The following is an 18,439-nucleotide window of genomic DNA, read 5'->3' as shown; positions in this document are numbered from 1 at the left end:
TATAATTCATGTAATTGTATTTGACTCAAAGCAGTGTCTTTTCTGGAATTGTTATCTGTATATTATTGTTTACCATTTCATTACCGAGATAGTAAAACAAGTGGCTACTGCCTGTATCTGGTTTGACCCATGAGAAAAAAATGACATTAACGATGAACTGAACACAGGTTCAGTGATAACAAGCAACACGACAACTTTGCAGGATAGTTGGCACAAGGCAAGAGAGAGACTGCTTGGAGCGACAGATGGGAGCGACTATCAGACAGTTTCCTGGCGATTTGCAGAAGCTACTTCGAGGTCTCCTACCCTCCGCCCTACCTACCACCAACGTTCTTAAAGCTACTGCAATGACACATTGAGGTTATCAGCAGATGAGTAACAAAAAAAATGTGATGTTTACAAGCGCACAAGATGAGATTAACGACTCCAGTTTGTGTGCCATCAACTAATCACTAGAGTTATTTTGAGGACATTTATCACGGCAAAACACATCAGCCAGAATCAGTGATAAATATAGCAATATTTCATAACACCACAGACAATTTCAAGTGGAGGGGTGAACAGCTCTGAATGTCGACATGCGAGACAGGAAGGTAGTCAGAATCTTGATTTGAATCGTTGTGTTGGACATGTGCCATTGGCAGACTGATGGAGAACACACACACAAGTGGTCTGTTTGTGTCAGATGATGGGAACAGATTGCAGTCCCAAGAACGTTGCAACTGTTTTTGTCTTGGAAAGCCTACTGTAATCGCCTGTGCGTGTTGTCATTGTATTGTCAATATTATTTGTTAATCATACTAAAGTTCCTCAGTCTACCACAGTGTCGGCCAAAGTTTTTGTTTCCCTGCACATTGAAATAAAACCCTAACAGTTTTTTGCACCGACAGATGACACGCATGGAATCTGCAGGTATGTTGGTTACCATGATATGTTTCGGCAGAGACAGCCGCCCTTCCTGTGGGGTTACATCAAAAGCAATGTGTCTGAAACACACTGTCATGGACTTGATTACTTGAAGACCCGTATCAGATATGTGATCCAAGTATTTCACCTGACAGAGGTGAGTAAACAACTTTTTTTTTGAAAAGTGAGGTGGGAAGAAAAAAGTGTATTAAAAATGTAAATTATTATTGACACCAACAAACTGACACATTCGGCTGCACTAGTAGCTGTAGGCAACACAGTAACTGTGCTGCCAATTTTATACGACTGTCCGTCCGACAATGTCAGCAGACATGTTCCCCCGAGCACAGAGGGAGCTGCTGTACCGTGGTAGTGACGACCGCGTGAGCCCCTGGCGGCGATAAGCTATCAGGGACCGCAACTGACTGGCCGCCTCGCAGCGCCCCACCGGGTTATCTCGGGGTGCTCCCCGGGCGCCACCACTGCCAGTGTCGTGTCAGGGTCACGACCTGTGCCAACCTCGCAGAGAGAGTGAACTCTACCACAGCTGGGTACCAGAGACCACGTGGTGTTGGACAGGAACCGAGCACTAGCGGCAACCGAGACAACGGCCCCCATTAGCGAGACATTCCTCTGGACTTCAGGTGGCAGGGACATGTACATCTAACAACTATCTTTATTTTTGTTAACGGCTCACGCCAACAACCAGTATATATTAATAGTAATTGTATATTATATCACATATATATATATATAGAGCTCTTTTTTCTTTCTACATAAAGACATATACTTTTTTATCTACAACCATAGTTCAGGTTGGTAGTAATAGGACAGGTGTCTAGATTCTAATCTTATCTTTTGCTTGAGGTCTTTTCTCCCGTACAACAATGAAGGCCACGAATTAAACTGTTGAGTTCCCCACTGTAAAAAATTATGTCCTTATATGTGAATATTTTTATTTATTAAAAAATCATTCATATAGGCGAAAAGTAAAATTATTAGGAGTTATACAAGTCGATTTGCAGCATAAATCAGCAATATTATCGCTGTTGAAACAGTTTAGAAAGTGCTCAATGACACTAACCATCCCTTGAAGGTCACGGCCCTGCACTGGCCAGCGAGCAAACAAGAGCACAGCTGGGGTCGTCCAAGAATTGCTGTTGGAAATACAACTGACGCCTGCAAACACCTCCCCAGTCGCTGGCCTGTATCCCCACTGAGAACTTATGGGCTATAAGCAAATGTATTGAGAAAAATACCTATTACAAGCAAAGAATATCTTAAAGAGATTTTAGCTAAAGAATGGCGCAATTCGGCAGAAACATCACAATAACTTGCAGAATCAATGCCAACTTGACTAAAACAGTGATCACTTCCAAACTAAACTGCTGCGAGCATGGGTGCAGATACGGAGAGGAGGGGGGGGGGGGGGCTTCAGAATCAAAAGCTCCTCTCTTCGGGGCTCACTTGCTCTTCTTGTGAAATCGTAACTTCGAAACGGGGATTATAAATGATGAATATAATCCTGCGGGCCGCCTGGTAATCCTACAGATTTTTGCCCCTTTAACTATGAATTGTGTTATTGTACTAGACAAATAATTAAGGATTTTCCATTTCTGCATGGATATATTTTGTTTATTTTCAGACCATTGAATTGAGAGAATTTTTAAATTATAAACGTTATCTACAATGTCCATTAAAACAGATAATTGGTTTCAAAAGGCACTTATTTGTAGCATGCATGTTATTATTGTTCCTTTCATTGTTAGTGGTCATCAGTCAAATACTTTTGCGACTTGACAATATAGGGTACGGGAAAAGTCAAATTCACTATACATATTCTACATTAAAAAAATTAAAAAAAAAAAAAATTAGTGTATGAACCACCAATATTGTCTAGTTTTTTCAAGACAGTACGAGGTGTGTTCAAACAGTATCGGAAATTTTGGAATTTCGCGGGTTGTATTAGTCAGATTAGCGCAATTTTTTCATTGTTGTGTTGGCATAACATATCTGAACAGTATCTATACACTGTTAGCCATATTCGATGTTTAGTTGTTTTGTCAGCTGTGTTTTGGTGTCATCGGTGGTTTGTTAGTTATTTGTAAAGTGTAACAATGTTTTATGAATGTAGAATGTTGTTTCTGCAGCAGGAGGTCTCACTGTCAGCTCCATACGAGGCTCGGCAGTGCGGGAAGTGCAGGTCGCAGCCAGCGACGGGAAGTCTGGCGGCCGGACTGCTCAGCCAAGTCTGAAGCTGACAACGAGTGCTCCTGCTGCAGGAACAATGCTTAACATTTATAAAACATTAATACACTTTACTCCATTCTTATAACAACATTTAATAGAAAGTGTCGGAACCATTTTTAGTAAAACAAATAATCAAAGTAACAAATCACCGATGGTACCAAGACAGCTGACGACTAACAAGCTAACGAGTACAAACACTTTTCTAACACAACAGCAGTTTGTCCCAGGCAGCCCCCTGTGAGGCGGAGCAAGTGGGACAGCAGCCAGAAGGTAAACACGCCCGAACTGGGTCGCGACAACAGCCGAGGCTTGGCGCCTGTGTCTCTGGCCGCGGTGACACTAGCCCGGCTTGTGTGTGATCTTATACACCATAGTTCACCATGAGTTATACTTCTTTAGGCGCGATGTAGGGAAAATTAGTGATTTTTTTTTTTACAATGCGCACGCATCATGCAACGAAATTTTCATAGGAAGATGGCGAAGCCACGTGTATGAATATAAAACCATATAGCCACTTTCATAAAAATAAGGGGACATAAACGTATTGGTGTGCCAAATTACAATTTATGATAGTAAAGCTGCCCTGGAATATATTTGGTAGACAAAAACAGTCATAGTAAAGAGTAATTTCAAGTTTTGAAAAACATAAGAAACTAGTATTACAACATTCTACAACACATTCTCCTTACAGACAGCCAGGCTTCGTAGCGTAGTGGCCATAGTGCGCGGTAAATAAGCTGGAGGAACGTGATTCTGAACTCGGCAGTGGGAAACTTTTTTTAATGTTACTATTTGTTTATTTTCTAGGACCATAAAAAAGTGTCTAGTGTCTATTATTACAATTGTCTGAAGAAAAAAAAATTCAATGCAAAACAGCAATAATTATTTCACATGAGAAACTACTTGTAGCTGTCTGTCACTATTAACAAATAACAAGGCATTTCGGTAAATTATGTGTTATGCTAAAACAGAGCCTCATATTTTCCTATGTAATCATTATTAAAACACTTGTTGGCAAAAGGTTGAACCCAACAAAGTGCCTCAGCCTCGATCCAAGCCCGTGTCGCTCTCTCGGCTCCGCTGACTGCTCGCCTCGAGCATTCCACAAACCAACAATCACTTCATTCAACTGTATTACTCTTCCCCCTCCCCTTTCTTCATAAATACAACAACAATAAAACACGCAACTACGATGTAGGAGTTGGTTTTATTCTCTCAATGTTGAAACAAAATACTCGCCAACAATTGAATTTAACGACGGTTTTTTTTAGAGCGTCGGGTGGTAAAATTAAAGCATCAACCAGCTGGCATTCACTACAAACACAGCGGTAGCAGCCAGGAACGTCTGTACCGAAGGGCACCAAGGACTTGCAACTGGATGCATGCTGAGCTAGTACAGCAGACGAAGGAGACCAGAACCTGCGTGTGTCCACTACTTGCGTGCGGGTGAACGCCCCGAACCGCCGGCCCTGACACACATGGGGCGTGTCACGTGACGCTGAGGCCGGCCAGTACGCGACTGCCTTGGAGCCTGAGTGGACGGCATTGCCCCTTTAAAAAGGCTCCCTCATGAAGTAGTCTATTTTTATTTCGCCAGGTCGGCTGTCGCACGGTGCGGTAGTGACATCGCAGTGCTCAAAACAATTACCCATTCCCCAACTGGACAATAACTAAACAAATCATTATGTTTGCTTACGAACAAATATTGCTAGAAAAATGAACTATGATAGTGTGGATGTTCGTAAGGATTTGATTGAAACTATTACTTCAAGAAAATTTTCTTTCGTGTCAAGAATCACGCAATCCCCGATGTGAGGATGTTAAACACCGCTGTCAACAGTGGCAGAAGGATAGTAGACCATTGTAGACCAGTCACATGACGTATCGCCGCGAGATAGTAAACCTGAGAGGTGATGCAACGAGGCGACTCCTTGACTACCACAGGAGGAACATGGCGGAATAAGGCCACGACAATATATGTGCGGTTGAGTGATGCCAACATCAACAATTACGTTTTATATCAAGAAAACAGAGATTGCTTGAAAATAATGATTTAAAAAAAAGGGTCATTATTACAAACATTCTTAGTTCAGAATTTATGGTATCGAGCACAATGGTATAATTGTTGACAATGTTGAGTTATCTTGGTAGCAATGAAATAAGCATGGCTGTCATGTGGAAATGTGCACACGTGTGCACGTGTGCATTTGTCGCAATTTAAACTGAGTTACTGTTGTTGTTTCCAGTACCATACTTTTCGGCTATTTTTTTTTTTTTTTTTAATTTTTGAAACAAATATAAAGCATTTTAACATGGAGTTTTGTTTGTTCCGTATTGCAAAAACGATAATCTTGAACATTTATGGAGAATATTCCCAACATCTTACGGCCACAATAAAAAATATCGAGGTTGCCAACATTTACTTTCGCAACGTTGACGACTTTCAGGTTGTTAGGTTGCCTATAAATACCGCACAGTCGGCTGATTTGCAAAGCAAATACGAGTACGAGCGTTAGTCACAGCAGTGAGGACCTTGACCGCGCAGCTGCTGGCACTAGACTGTCTCCAGTGAAGCGACTATCCACCACCACGTCTGTAATGCGCAGCTAGGGCAATCGCTGCCGTGGCTGGCCAATCCCCCTCCCAGCACATGATGCATGCTCCCTCTCCCGCATGGCTTAAACCCTGCATGACTAGAGCGTAGAGACGCACTTAGAGTCTCTCCCTAACCCAGACCCCTCCAAAATACACTTAGTTTTTAGTTAGGTTAGGGGGGGGGGGAAATTAGCGCAGCGCGGCTGTGATTGGCCGGCTGCTCGGCCAATCGCGCGCCACCACGGTGGGCGAGAAGCGATTTTGGGCGTTTGTATTTGTGTGTCACGTCGGGATCATAATTCCCGAGCGAAGAAACACGTGGGTTCGAACTATTTACAGAATTAGCAATGCAAAACCAATGAACGGACTGCGTTCTCTCGCCGGTCCACAACAGCTGCTACGTGATTGGCCGGCCATAGACACTGTGGGACATGACGGCCCGGAGAAGAAATACAAGGATTTCTATTTAACGTGCATTCATCAGAAAATATTTTATAGCAGTTCCGACAGTAACAAAATAGGAATTTTTCCCCGAGCGCGGAGTTGGCGTGCGACCGGGCCTGCCCGGACTGGCGGCAAGACGCCAGGCGCCACGGCGCGGCTATTCCTGGCGTCTCCCCTCCCTCTGCCACGCCCTGCTGGTCGTCAGACATGCGGCCGGTCACAAACATGGCGCGTCGCGTGCGCCATCTGTTCTTCAGTGCCATTCATACTCGCAGCTGAATTATAACTATGTTTCATAATGTCACTTCTCAACAATATGAAATTGCATCTCCGTAATATGATTATTGACTCGTAAAACATTGCAGTGTCGAGGGAACCATTTTACAAATGTTTTTTAAACGATGGTGCGAATTTGGGACCACGGCCATGCCCGGACTATCGAAATCAATATAGTTGTAACGAAATGGCGAATGTGAAATGTAACCCGCTGGAAACAGTCAGCACTGCACAGAGATGTTAGCGGCTCGTCTGGAGTATTGCAGCGTGGGTGCAACTCCTGGAGCCGGGGTGGAGACCGTCCACAACAGGAGTCCTCGTGCAATGTGTCTCCCGAAGGACTTGCAGTCGGTTACTCGGTGCTTTCATCCACTTCCACGCCATGTTTCTCTGAATCGTACAGCATACTACTACAGCAGATGTGACACTGCGAGGGCTCCTGTCGGATTGCAAACAATGGAACATCGCCATGTCGGCCGAGAACCATGCGTCACTAGGTCCTCAGGAGTTCGAAACGCAGGCGCCATGCGGCCGACAGGCTGTTAGATCACGACGTGACTAAAGTATATAATGTTTATTTTGTCTATTAAAATGCTTCATGTTTGGCAAGATTTAGGGCACAATCTTTTTTCATTAGCAACAGAGGGTTCTGTTTAAACGCAGGGAAAATGGACACCAATGTGATTTGTGGCATTGACGTCACAGAACTTAATTGCGGTTAGATTTGGCTGCAAAATTATTGTTAAATCAATAATTCCTTTCAACAAGCTAGACGATGGTAAATTATATTACTAAGCATTTAGTCGTCAAGTAATTGAATTAACATTCTAAACCAAATATGTACTTTTGATTTGAACCCCCACGTCAGAGTTTTTCTGTCAGTAGTTGTGGGCAGACAGAGAGCTTCACGTGTCCTCTCGGGGTCTGCCGGACCTCGTGAGGGGACAGCTGAGGCGAGGGGACAACAGAGGCGAGCTGTACACTAGGACAGCTGGCCTCGTCGCCTGCACCAGGAGTTCCGCCGGCCTCGCGGTCAACACCGCTAGAGGCGACTATCGCCCGCGCGCCCAATGCAGTGTCGCCTTTACGTGCAGCGCTCCGAGCTGGCGATCAGTATTCCCGGCTTTCACCAGCACGCTAGTCACGTGACCTGCAGCCAATCCCCCGTCGGCCCGTCACAAGCTTGGCGAACTCGCAGTTTTGAAGCACGGCAGTCACTTGTTGTTTGTAGCAGGTCGTTCACATGTTTTGTATAAACAACACTGCTCATGTCCAAACAATTCAGTCAAGGCTCTGAATTTTCCCGAGGGTATGCTAATACAACACGTACAACATCAAAACAAGTCTGAAGAGTGATAACCACTGACCGTTGGTAGCATATAATTGGGATGGAAGAGCGACGGAAGGAGAAACCGGCGCTATCCGGTCAGCAGGTACACTCGCGATACTAACAGCAGAGCACACAGAGCACCCCACTTAGCGCCGGCACGACGGCCTGGTGTTAACAAGTCCCGACAAGCTACCGCCAACAAGATGTAACAAAGAACCGAATATTTCCAGCGGACGACTGCACCGCACTGCGCAGTGTCTTCACCTCTGTGACTGTCCGAAGCTCTCTCCTCATCCTGTGATTCCCGAGCTGTGCGATATAACAGGGGTTTGCCTGTAAAGTCGGTTTACGGACGATAATTTTACGTGATAACGTCATAAGAAAACATTGATGAAAAATTGAATACTTTTAAATTTTCAAATATTATTTACAGTTTTTGCAAATTTAATTTAAATAATTTGTTTAAATATAATCACGACCAATTAGTTAAAAAGCCCGCCTTAACCTGTTTGATATTATAGAAGTTTTCTCGCACGGTGGTTGGCCGGTTCTTGCACGCTCGGCTCAGGCGGAACGTGACAATTTTTTCGTGCGTGCAGCCGGCGTTCATGGATTTATAAGACGTTATCACGTCAGAAAAGCTAGCCTTTCAGTACTCGCCAGAGATGTGCTACATCTAACCTCGGTAACAAGAAAATTATCCACGTGTTCTCACGTTTCAAATACACATAATAAAAAAAAAATCGGAAACGAAATTTAACGTAGAATTCTTTAAAACAATGCCGAGCGTGATAAATATATGCTAAATTGTTTTTTTTTTTCAACCACATTTCCGGACGCGAATCACACGTAGTTTCCGCACCCGCCGCTGGAGCAGATACGTCGACTGTGGAATCATTTGATAAGCAGACGGAAATTTTAAACTATAAAACGAAACGGCTCCGATAAGCGATAAAAAAACTTGACAAAATACTAAACCGGTTTCGGCCCTGAATTTCGACAAGGAATGTTATTTGTCTTTGTGAACTTCGGTTCGCGCCATCCACCGCAGATGGCAGCACCGTGGTTGTCACACGTTTCCGTTCCTTGACTCCGTCGCCGTCACGAAATTCCTCCCACAAAATGCCGTACACCGAGAGCTAAGATGTTTGATCAGTATTGCGAGCAGCAAGCTCCGATACGGCGGGGAGATAACACGCTGTAAGCCTCCACTCCACGCTATCAGCGCGTGGGAACGCGCCGCTAGGCCCGTGACAGTGATCATCATAACACGTGGCGGATAACAATAGCGAAAGCGTGTTTTGCAGAATGTTTTCGTTTTACACTGACTTTCAATTTACTGTGATGGCTCCAGAGAGAAAAGTCGCTTGTATTTATGCATAATTGAAAGACGAAGTGTAATAGTTACAGATAATAATTACCAGTCTGTGTGGCCCGCTAGAAGATACATTACTGATAAATAATTGTACTTCAAAATGTCTGATCACCAATCAATTAAAATTAAAATTGTATATTCGCAAGTCACTCAATGTCTGTCAAGTTCCGCAGTTCGCACTCCTCACTGGAGCCAGGCTCGACAGTGGTTCGCCCCTCACCCCGCGCCTGTCCACACACACAGTCTCGCGCCACTCTGTCGCACTCTCTCGATCCAGTCACTCCGCGTCGCGCCACTCTCGAGGGGGTCTCTCACCCTCTTCGCAGACTTGGCACTTCCCTTCACTCGCGGAACTCTCGTAACTCCCGCAGAGGCCGACGTCGTCGCTTATATACCCGTGGCGTCCTTCTCGAACCGACGAGAGCGGCTGTGACGTCGCGTCATCTCGGGCCGACCCGACACCCGAAGCACCCAGAACAGCGACGCTTATTCACGCCACTCCGTGCCCTTGCGCTAGTGTGGATGACGTCACACTGTCCCACGGAAAACTGTCATGTCCGAATATACTTTTTCCTGAAGAAGTCACCAAAGAGCCAGAAAATATAAAACACAAAAAAAAAAGTTTTTGGAATGAAACTTGTTTGCTGAGGGTGGTACAAATTCCGATCGCACGACGCAGCTTGGGTACGGGAACCGGGACGCATGGCGAGTGCAGACGGGGCTGGGAACTCCCCGGCGCCGGGCAGGCTTGCCAACTGTCCCGAGGCCGGTGTGACGTCACAGGAGGGCGGGGCCAGACGTGCCACCGCTTGTCCACGTGCGAACAAACAGCCGCCTGGCCTGCGACACGCAGCGAGCCAGGTCGGTTCACAACGGATATCTTACTGTTCATTCAGCCAATTAGATTTCGCGATGCATCCGACATGCCAACTTCCAAATGATTACCCAGTGACATATGACCAGTCATATGTGAACACATGTTTAACATATAAATTAATTCGTGTTACCTATGTGAAATTTTAAGTAACAATTCTACCGAGATATTTTTAATTTAAATTAATTGCTAGAAATGTTTTTATAAATAATAGCATTAAATAATTTTTATTAAGGAATTACACCTATTCACTGTAAATTCTCGACAAATATTTGCCACGATATGCCTGATAGATAGAGACCGGAAAAATTCACGAATTCATTTCCTGACAGGCTAAAATACAAATATTTATACCTCAGTGCTGCCTCTGCTATTGGCTCACAACTCACCTGGATGACTCTGGACCAATGAGAAACAACCGACCAAAGCTTTATCGAATCACAGGCTGCTACGTTGAAACGTCTCTCAAGACAGCAGCCAATGAGTGGGTGGCATTTGACCGAGTGTACGTACAAATATGGAGTTCATCCTACAGGTCATTGAACCCGCGAATTTTTCCGGTCCCTACTGATGGATAAAAATAATTCTCTAGCCCCGTCAAAATGGCTTCCTACTCTACTCTGGGCGCACATCGCTGAGAGCACTTCAAACGCCAAGGAATATAAAATAAACGTGGTTTTCCGTCGCACATGCCCACTGAGCAAATGAAAAGGCACGGCGGTGGTGGCCTGCGAGGCCTGGCGATAAGGGCGAGCGGGCGCGCGCTGCTCCGGAGAGGTGAGCCTTATGGCTGGAGCGGCGCACGTGACAGGCGGCACGCAGAGGCCAGCTGGGAACACCAGACCCACTCGGCCGTTCTGAACACGTTGCATTTAAATTCGGCCTGGAAATGTTACTCCCATCGTGCCCAAAAAGGTTTCACTTGAAAAAATCGTGATTTAAGGCTGCCTGCATAGTCAGCGGAGCGAGGCGGGATGATAAGTGCGACGCTCGCTGGTGCTACTAGCGCGGTATCGCCTCTAAGCGCAAGGCTGTGAACTGCGCGCAGACTTCTCGTCGTGCATAGGGCAACTATGAGATTTCAGAGGATAATGGTGTAAGTCCCTTGAGTGATTTCAAGAATCCTTACCGTATGCCTAGAAATTATTCTGAAAACATGCGTTTTTTGCATTTTCACGGTCATAAAAATTCAGTTCAAAATAACGAAACAAAACTATTCATAATCCGTCAGCGCAATTTTAAATGCATTTTCGTACACACATTAAATTTTTATACCTTGCAGTGGTTTCCCCTGAAGCTGTGCACACCGTGTGTCTAGGTAGGTGGGGACCGGGGGACCGTAAATATTGAAATTCCCGCAAAAATTATATAGTTTTTATTTCGGGAGGGTTGGTTGTCGCACGTTTAGATGCTTGAAACCAAGAAGCAAGACTGGTTAGATAGGGTAGAAAAATGCAATGAACTGTTGCAATTCTATCGCTCGGGTATGTTCGGGTCCAAGGGCGCCCATACCTATGGGCAGGGTGGGTCCGTGGCTCCCCAGTTTTCAGGCAAAGAAACAAAATAGGTGTTCGTGAGCATTTAGGGCAAATTTTGAGTCCTTTAAGGCCATTTATAGTCATTTGTGATGGTTCCCTCCCCCCCTCCAAACTTTCATATGGGCGCCCTTGTTCTGGTCTGCTCGGGTATATTCGGCCAGCGCCGTGCGTACGTGCCGCTGCCCACGCAGTTCGCCGGAGGTTCCAGGTCGGCCGCCAGGAGCGCTAGCGGCCAGCTTCCCGCGCACACAAGTACACGGACTGTCACTAGATAGGGTCTACGACGCGCTTATTGTACACTAATGATTCCATCTATACCAACATCAGAATGTAATTCATATTCAGTGCTGAATTATAAATAATTTTTAATAATGTCACGTGAACGATCTGTGATTTTAATTTCTTAATATAATTATTTGAACTCGCACACCATTTTAGTGTTGAGGAAACCACTAACTTTTTTTTAAATTATGACGTGAATCAAAAAATTTTACACCGTCAGGTTGGAGTCATTGTTTTGTTCAAATCGCGCTCGTTAGTTGATCGTTGTGTTTTTCATATGCCTGTCTAATGTGTATATTAAAAATAATATATACGATGCATAACTATTTAATAATGTGTAGCACATAAATGTAAAGGAATCGGGAGGCCTCGGTACAACATTTTTTAAAGTCTAAATACCAACATTTATGTTAATTTTGTGTAACCATGTGTGTTTGAATTATCAGTTGACTCTTGAAGGCACATTCCAATTTGCGTATTTGCGTTGATTGTTGCTACCACATCAAATAAAGCCAATTTGTGTGTATTGCATTATATGGGCATTAATGTACATTAATATCGCGATTTTACGAGCCAAAGATAGCCATGTATTATGAAACAACTAGATTAACCTAACATCGTATTAGATCACAAACGATAACCACCTTCCATCTCTAATATAATCTTATAAAAATCCTTAAATGATGTAATGGAATATTAAGACACAAATACAAATTAGACAATATTTAATCAAAAGTATAAATGTATTATAAAGCAATGGATCCTGAACCCAAAGATTGCTAAGGGGAACCTAGATTTTGATACAGTTCGGGATAAAACTAATTTTTTTTAAATGGTATGTGGTTGGTAGTGTGAGAATAATTAATGACCTATTTCAGAGAGAGAAAAAAAAGAATAATTTTTAATCTGAGAGTGAAATCGAAATCTCTGTTAACTTATACTCCCCTTGGACAGACGGGCATGCGAGGTAGTGGTAGGAGCGAGCGGACATGCAGCAAGCAGTATCGCCAACGTAAAGAAACTAATTAAGGAACCCTTTTTCGCTCACAAACCTGGATCTGTCGAGCCGATCATACACATAGACATTCTCCTATTTCATTCATATTTCTGGAATTGGACCCCTCAGCCATTTCACGTCTACTTTCCACTATATCCCCTTTAACTGACATTTAGGTCACGTAATCCGAATATTGGAAAACAACGTCGGTCGATCGCAGTGGCGGATCTAGGATTTTGGTTTGGGAGGGGCTTGACCCAGCTGAGGCTAGGCTTTATCAAGGCAAACACTAAAACAGTAGTGGACCCAGATGCTTTTGGAGGGGGCTTGAGCACCTTAGCCCAGCTCTGGATCCGCTACTGTCACAAAAAGTACGGTTGCTCCTGTCCCAACAAATTCGGGCCCGTTTCTGATGTGCCACATCACAGGTCCTAGTGTTCTGACCAGTATCTCATGTGCTACCTCGCAGGTGCTAGTGTTCTGACCAGTATCTCATGTGCTACCTCGCAGGTGCTAGTGTTCAGACCAGGAAGAAGGCGACTGCCTAGCGAGGAACACAGAACCCACATGGCATTGTTGCGGGGCGGCCGGCGTACCTGCGCAGGACGCGGAGCACACGTGCACCAGGGCCGTGTCCGGGGACAGCACGGAGTTGAAGAAGGCCTTGGACTTGGAGTAGGCGCAGAAGTAGATGGCGCGCGACGGGGCCACGCCCACCAGGTTGGGCCCCAGGCCCTTGAAGAGCGCGCGCGGGCCCTCGTGCTCCACGATGTGCCTGCGACACATTGTTGCATCGTCACACCTGCGGCCCCGCTTTCAAACCACGAGACCACGAGCTAGTCCTTATCTTTTTGTAACCTTTTGTTTTTTTAATGACTGTAAATCTCTTAAATTACATAGTGTGAATTAAGGAAAAAAAAAAACACCACACGAATCAAAGTTGTTTTCAATTCATGGAAATACTCTGGTGACCAAAACTAAAGTTATTTTTCGGATTAATAAACACTGTCGAACAGCCAGGAAGGCGACACGAGAATCTGATCCTGGTGGTGTGTGTCCCGCCTTGACGCAGCAGCTGGACTGCAGCAGATACGGCGACAAGAACCCTCTCCCCTCCACTAGCTGCAGCACGTGGCCAGCAGCCCGCGCGCTAGTGAGCTATTGTCACTTCCTGCCTCTCTCGCCTGTGCTATGCTACTGTATCAGGTGAAACTAATGAGTTGTGAACAGCCATAAAATAAAACTGTACATTTGTTTTATGGCCGGCTATTGCGAACAGTGTGCCAACCTGGCCAGTCCCCCAATAGCGAGGCTGCAACTCGGCGCTGCGACAGCAACACAACACCGCACTACTGAGGGCTTGCGGTGGACAGACAACCAACTAGATGTGATGCAGCATATGAATTGCCATTATAACCGCAGCTATGACACCCAGCGATGTTTAAAACTTGTTTACAACTAGCCTGTACGTACAAAAAATAATATTTGTTTCATCAAAATCTAATATTTAATCCGAAAAAACTTTTAAGATTAAATGGTTTAACACATTTGCCAAACGAATTTAGAACATGAACCCCCCAAAAAAGCCGAGTAATAATTGTATTACCGATGCACCGGTCAAATCAACTCCCGCGCTCCCTTCAGTGACGACGGAAATACAAATACTTTATAGTTGACGTGACACGTGTTCGGACGAGACTGGCGTCCATGTCGCCGACCGACTCGGGCTGTGAAGTAGCGCGACGTCACAGGAACCTGTTCCACCAGCTTCTCTTCGGAGGTTGGCTACACTGGCGCTTTCATCAATCACATCTCCTTTATTTTACACATTTAGTATGGTCAATTTGTTTGGATTTTGACGTGATAACGTCTTATGAATCGATGAACGCCGGTTGCACGCACGAAAAATTGTCACGTTCCGCCGGAGCCGAGCGTGCAAGAACCGGCCAACCACCGTGCGAGAAAATCTTCTATAATATCAAACAGGTTAAGGCGGGCTTTTTAACTAATTGTTCGTGATTATATTTAAACAAATTATTTAAATTAAATTTGCATAAACTTTAAATAATATTTGCAAATTAAAAAGTATGCAATTATTCATAAATGTTTTCTTATGACGTTATCACGTAAAATTATCGTCCTTAAATCGAATTTACACACAACACCCTTTTTATATAATTGAATCGTAAAAACTATCAAACCTGCCTACTGAAATGAATTAAAAAAAAAAAAAATACAGCCTAAATTAAATGAATTTCCCTCAGGAAGGTGAACCGACTTGTAACAATCCGTATACGCAGTTACAACGTAACGTCACGATGCGCACTGCCGTGAAGCAGGATGAGGAGAGGGGAGGAGGGGGGAGGGGGCCAGCGGCGCTGCGCAGTGGCGTGGCTCCCCCAAGGTCGTGTGAAGGTCGTCCAGCGCAAACACCCGCCCCTCCTCCAGTACACTACAACAATGCCGGACCTATTAAATCACTTTGTTAGATTTTACACTTGTTCAATAACATAGAACAATCCGCCGCATGCTGGTTTCAGACGCCCGACTGTAATGGATCCGGTCACAACTACAACCTGCATGGCCTGACCTATCGCGTGCTCAAATATAGCTCAATGGCATCGTTCTGAGAAAAATATAACACCTTCCTAGAGTTCTTTGCTGTATATTTTTTATAGGTTTTTTTTCAATGCTTTTGTATTGTATTAATGTAATTAACCTTACGTTTTTACGTTGTAAGGAATGTGGTCTAATTACGATGAACAGGTACATCTCGTCCTAACCAGGCACAGTGTAGTTCCTTGTACCAAAACACAATTCACCCCCAAAATACTACCTAGTCCTAGTTCTTACTCGTGGGTTCCCTACCCCTTCCGAAGTGGGAAAAGCAAGGAGCAAGCTGCTATTGTTAGAAAATTTGTAGCTAAATACTCACAGCAGTGTTCAATTCTTTTTCCTAAGTCGTGTCCCTTTTGTTTCCTATGGAAACAGTTAAAGTTAAAAAAAAAAAAAAAAACTTTTTTATTTTATTTTGAGGTAAATACGCCCGCCCCGCCACTTCAACTGGTCTGCCTGCCGACTGTTCACGCCACGTGCTGCTGTTTCCTTCGCCGATGCCGCCTTACCACGCGGGCGAGAACCAGCCGTGAAAGGACATCCCAGTTAATTCCACGTTAAAACAAATATGAAATGCGTCTTCGGCAGTGATACAAATGTTTCCCCATCCTGTTTCTATGCGCACGAGTTAATAATTGGACAGTGCCAGCCACGAGGGCGCGTGAAGGAGCGATCCTGCAGGATCAGGATCCTCCACACATCGGTCGTGCCCCGACCACGCGCCACGCGCCACGACCTACCTGCGCACTGAACAGCTCCGAATACTCGAGGAAAGTCAGTGAACAGTTCGAACCATTGTCATTTTGGTAGATTTTTGCAATCTCTATCGGTAATTCTCAACGTTGGAAACATGTCAGGAATCAGCGTTAAAGGTTCAATGACTGGGTGCTGGAGAGAAACCAGTTTCCACGTGTAAGGTTACTTCGTGAATTACAAGGCGAGCCAGAAGACTGACGCGTGACATAAGCCCATTTACTACAATGAGTGACTCCACACATCGAGCGGCACTTAACTCTTTACCTTCAACTCGGCACAATCGAGGATAATTTTTATATCCATGCTAATATTATAAATGCGAAAATAACTGTCTGCCTGTCACCTTTTGACGCCTAAACCACTGAACCAATTTTGATGAATTTTTGTTTAGAAATAGATTGGACCTTGGAGAAGGGCATGGACTACTTTTTATCGCGAAAATTAAATTTGTAGGGGGTGAAATAGGGGATGAAAGTATTGTGGGAATCAATCATTTCTTTTTTTATTATTATTCTTTTAAGCCAGAACCGCTCAGATTTGAGTGAAATTTGGCACACAGCTAGCTCATACTCTGGAATAAGACAAAGGCTACATATAATTATGAAATTCCATCAAGGGAGTGAAAAAGAGGTTAATTCTTACTTATAATAGAAAATCATAGAAGGTAGGAAATAGAGATACTATCAGTGAGTGTGTATTATTTCTCTATGTCCGCCACACGGTCATGTAAAACCTTCTCCCTTCTCATTGGTGAGTTTTCTTCGAGTGCCGATAGATCGCATTGGGTTGCAAACGCCCGTTGCCATGGAGACAATCAACAATGCTTGATTTTGATTATTTAAGATGGGATTTGAACCAATGGCCCAAGAGTTTTGAATAATGCACGTGCCTCTTACATAAGCAAGTATAGTTTGGTTTAGAAATCCCCCCCCCCCCCCGGGCACATTATGATTTTAGCCTCGCAATCCAATGAGCATAATTGATTGAGACGTCGCAAAAGATAAACAAAAACCGTACATCGCAAAAGCCTTGTTGTCGGAATTGGCCGCGATTTCCAGTTCGAAGCCAAAGTGTTTTATTCACGAGGAAAGCGTAAAGCATTGAAAGCAGGTAACAACAGACGAGATGTAAATCTTCGTTTAATGTCGGGATGACCAAGAGTTAGATAAAAATAACAGGCAAACCGGAAGCATGCCAAGGTCAGTTGTTGGCAAACGATAATGTGTACACAGGCGCAAGAAACCCGCGGGATATACCAAGTGTTTGTTTTGAAACAGGCGTATTTACAAATGTGTTTCGATTTCTTCCCCAGTCGCAACATTGAAGGACTGCAATAAAATTTCACTAGCATCTAGATTCTAAACTATCCTTGAAGAAATGAGGGATAATACATAATTTAGAACATCGGCTATTGAGAATTAAGTGCAAGTTGAGTTTGGTTAGGTTAGGTCAGCACATTAATCAAACGTAAAATTATTGCAAAAATATTAAAATTCTATGTTTTCACGTAACTTTAAAATTTACTTTGCCAAAATTTTACTTTCTTTATTATTCACCTTTTTTACCAACAGGGGCTAGGTGTTATTTATTTTATTGATAATACCGATAATCTCTAACCCACCGCTTACCTTAACGCTTACGGGCACATTCGAGTATAAGGCACCTGCGAGCTACAGCGAGACATTAGACGAGCAACGAGACAAAAGCGGAGAATTGACGAGAAAGTGTATACTACAAAGAAAAAAAAGAGGGGGAAGCTTTTAAACGATGCACTTCATTACAAACATTTGAACTACATTTGTAAAATATTGCCACAGGTACACACATCAAGGGCTGAAAGGTATGCGGGCTGTGGTCTGTGGGACGCTACTAATGACTGTAGCGTGCAGTTTGTGACTGGCACGGCGCCTAGGCCGGCAGCCCGGCACTATAAATACACGCATGACTGGCAACTGAGGCTGACTGGCGTCGCCCAAGGACGTGGGGACTGCGGCCCACGAGGTGCGCCAGGTCCTCCTTGCAGCGGACTGCAGACTGCGGCGATCTGCCTTCGTTTCAGGCCAATTTTCAAATTTGAAGTCGGCGTCAGTGCAAACATTCCATCAACGTCTAAATAATTGTCATCGGTTAGTAATGGCGTCCACTAATGCTAACGAGAACTTTAGCGGTTTAAATACTTATAATTTACATACTTATAATT

General features: G+C 44.2%; 1 protein-coding gene across 1 annotated transcript in view; it reads right to left on the bottom strand.

Moving 5' to 3' along the window:
- LOC134543250 (mitochondrial carrier protein Rim2) overlaps window positions 1-18,439 on the bottom strand; it is a 38,150-nt gene that overhangs the window by 12,320 nt on the left and 7,391 nt on the right. Inside the window, exon 3 of the mRNA XM_063388156.1 lies at window positions 13,464-13,642. Coding sequence (XP_063244226.1) covers window positions 13,464-13,642 — 179 coding nt within the window. The remainder of the gene's footprint in view (window positions 1-13,463; window positions 13,643-18,439) is intronic.

The sequence above is a fragment of the Bacillus rossius genome (genome assembly GCF_032445375.1).
Source record: "Bacillus rossius redtenbacheri isolate Brsri chromosome 9 unlocalized genomic scaffold, Brsri_v3 Brsri_v3_scf9_2, whole genome shotgun sequence".
Taxonomy (NCBI): Eukaryota; Metazoa; Arthropoda; class Insecta; order Phasmatodea; family Bacillidae; genus Bacillus; species Bacillus rossius.
The sequence above is the reverse complement of the archived record's forward strand: the minus strand, read 5'-3'. Positions and strand labels throughout refer to the sequence as shown.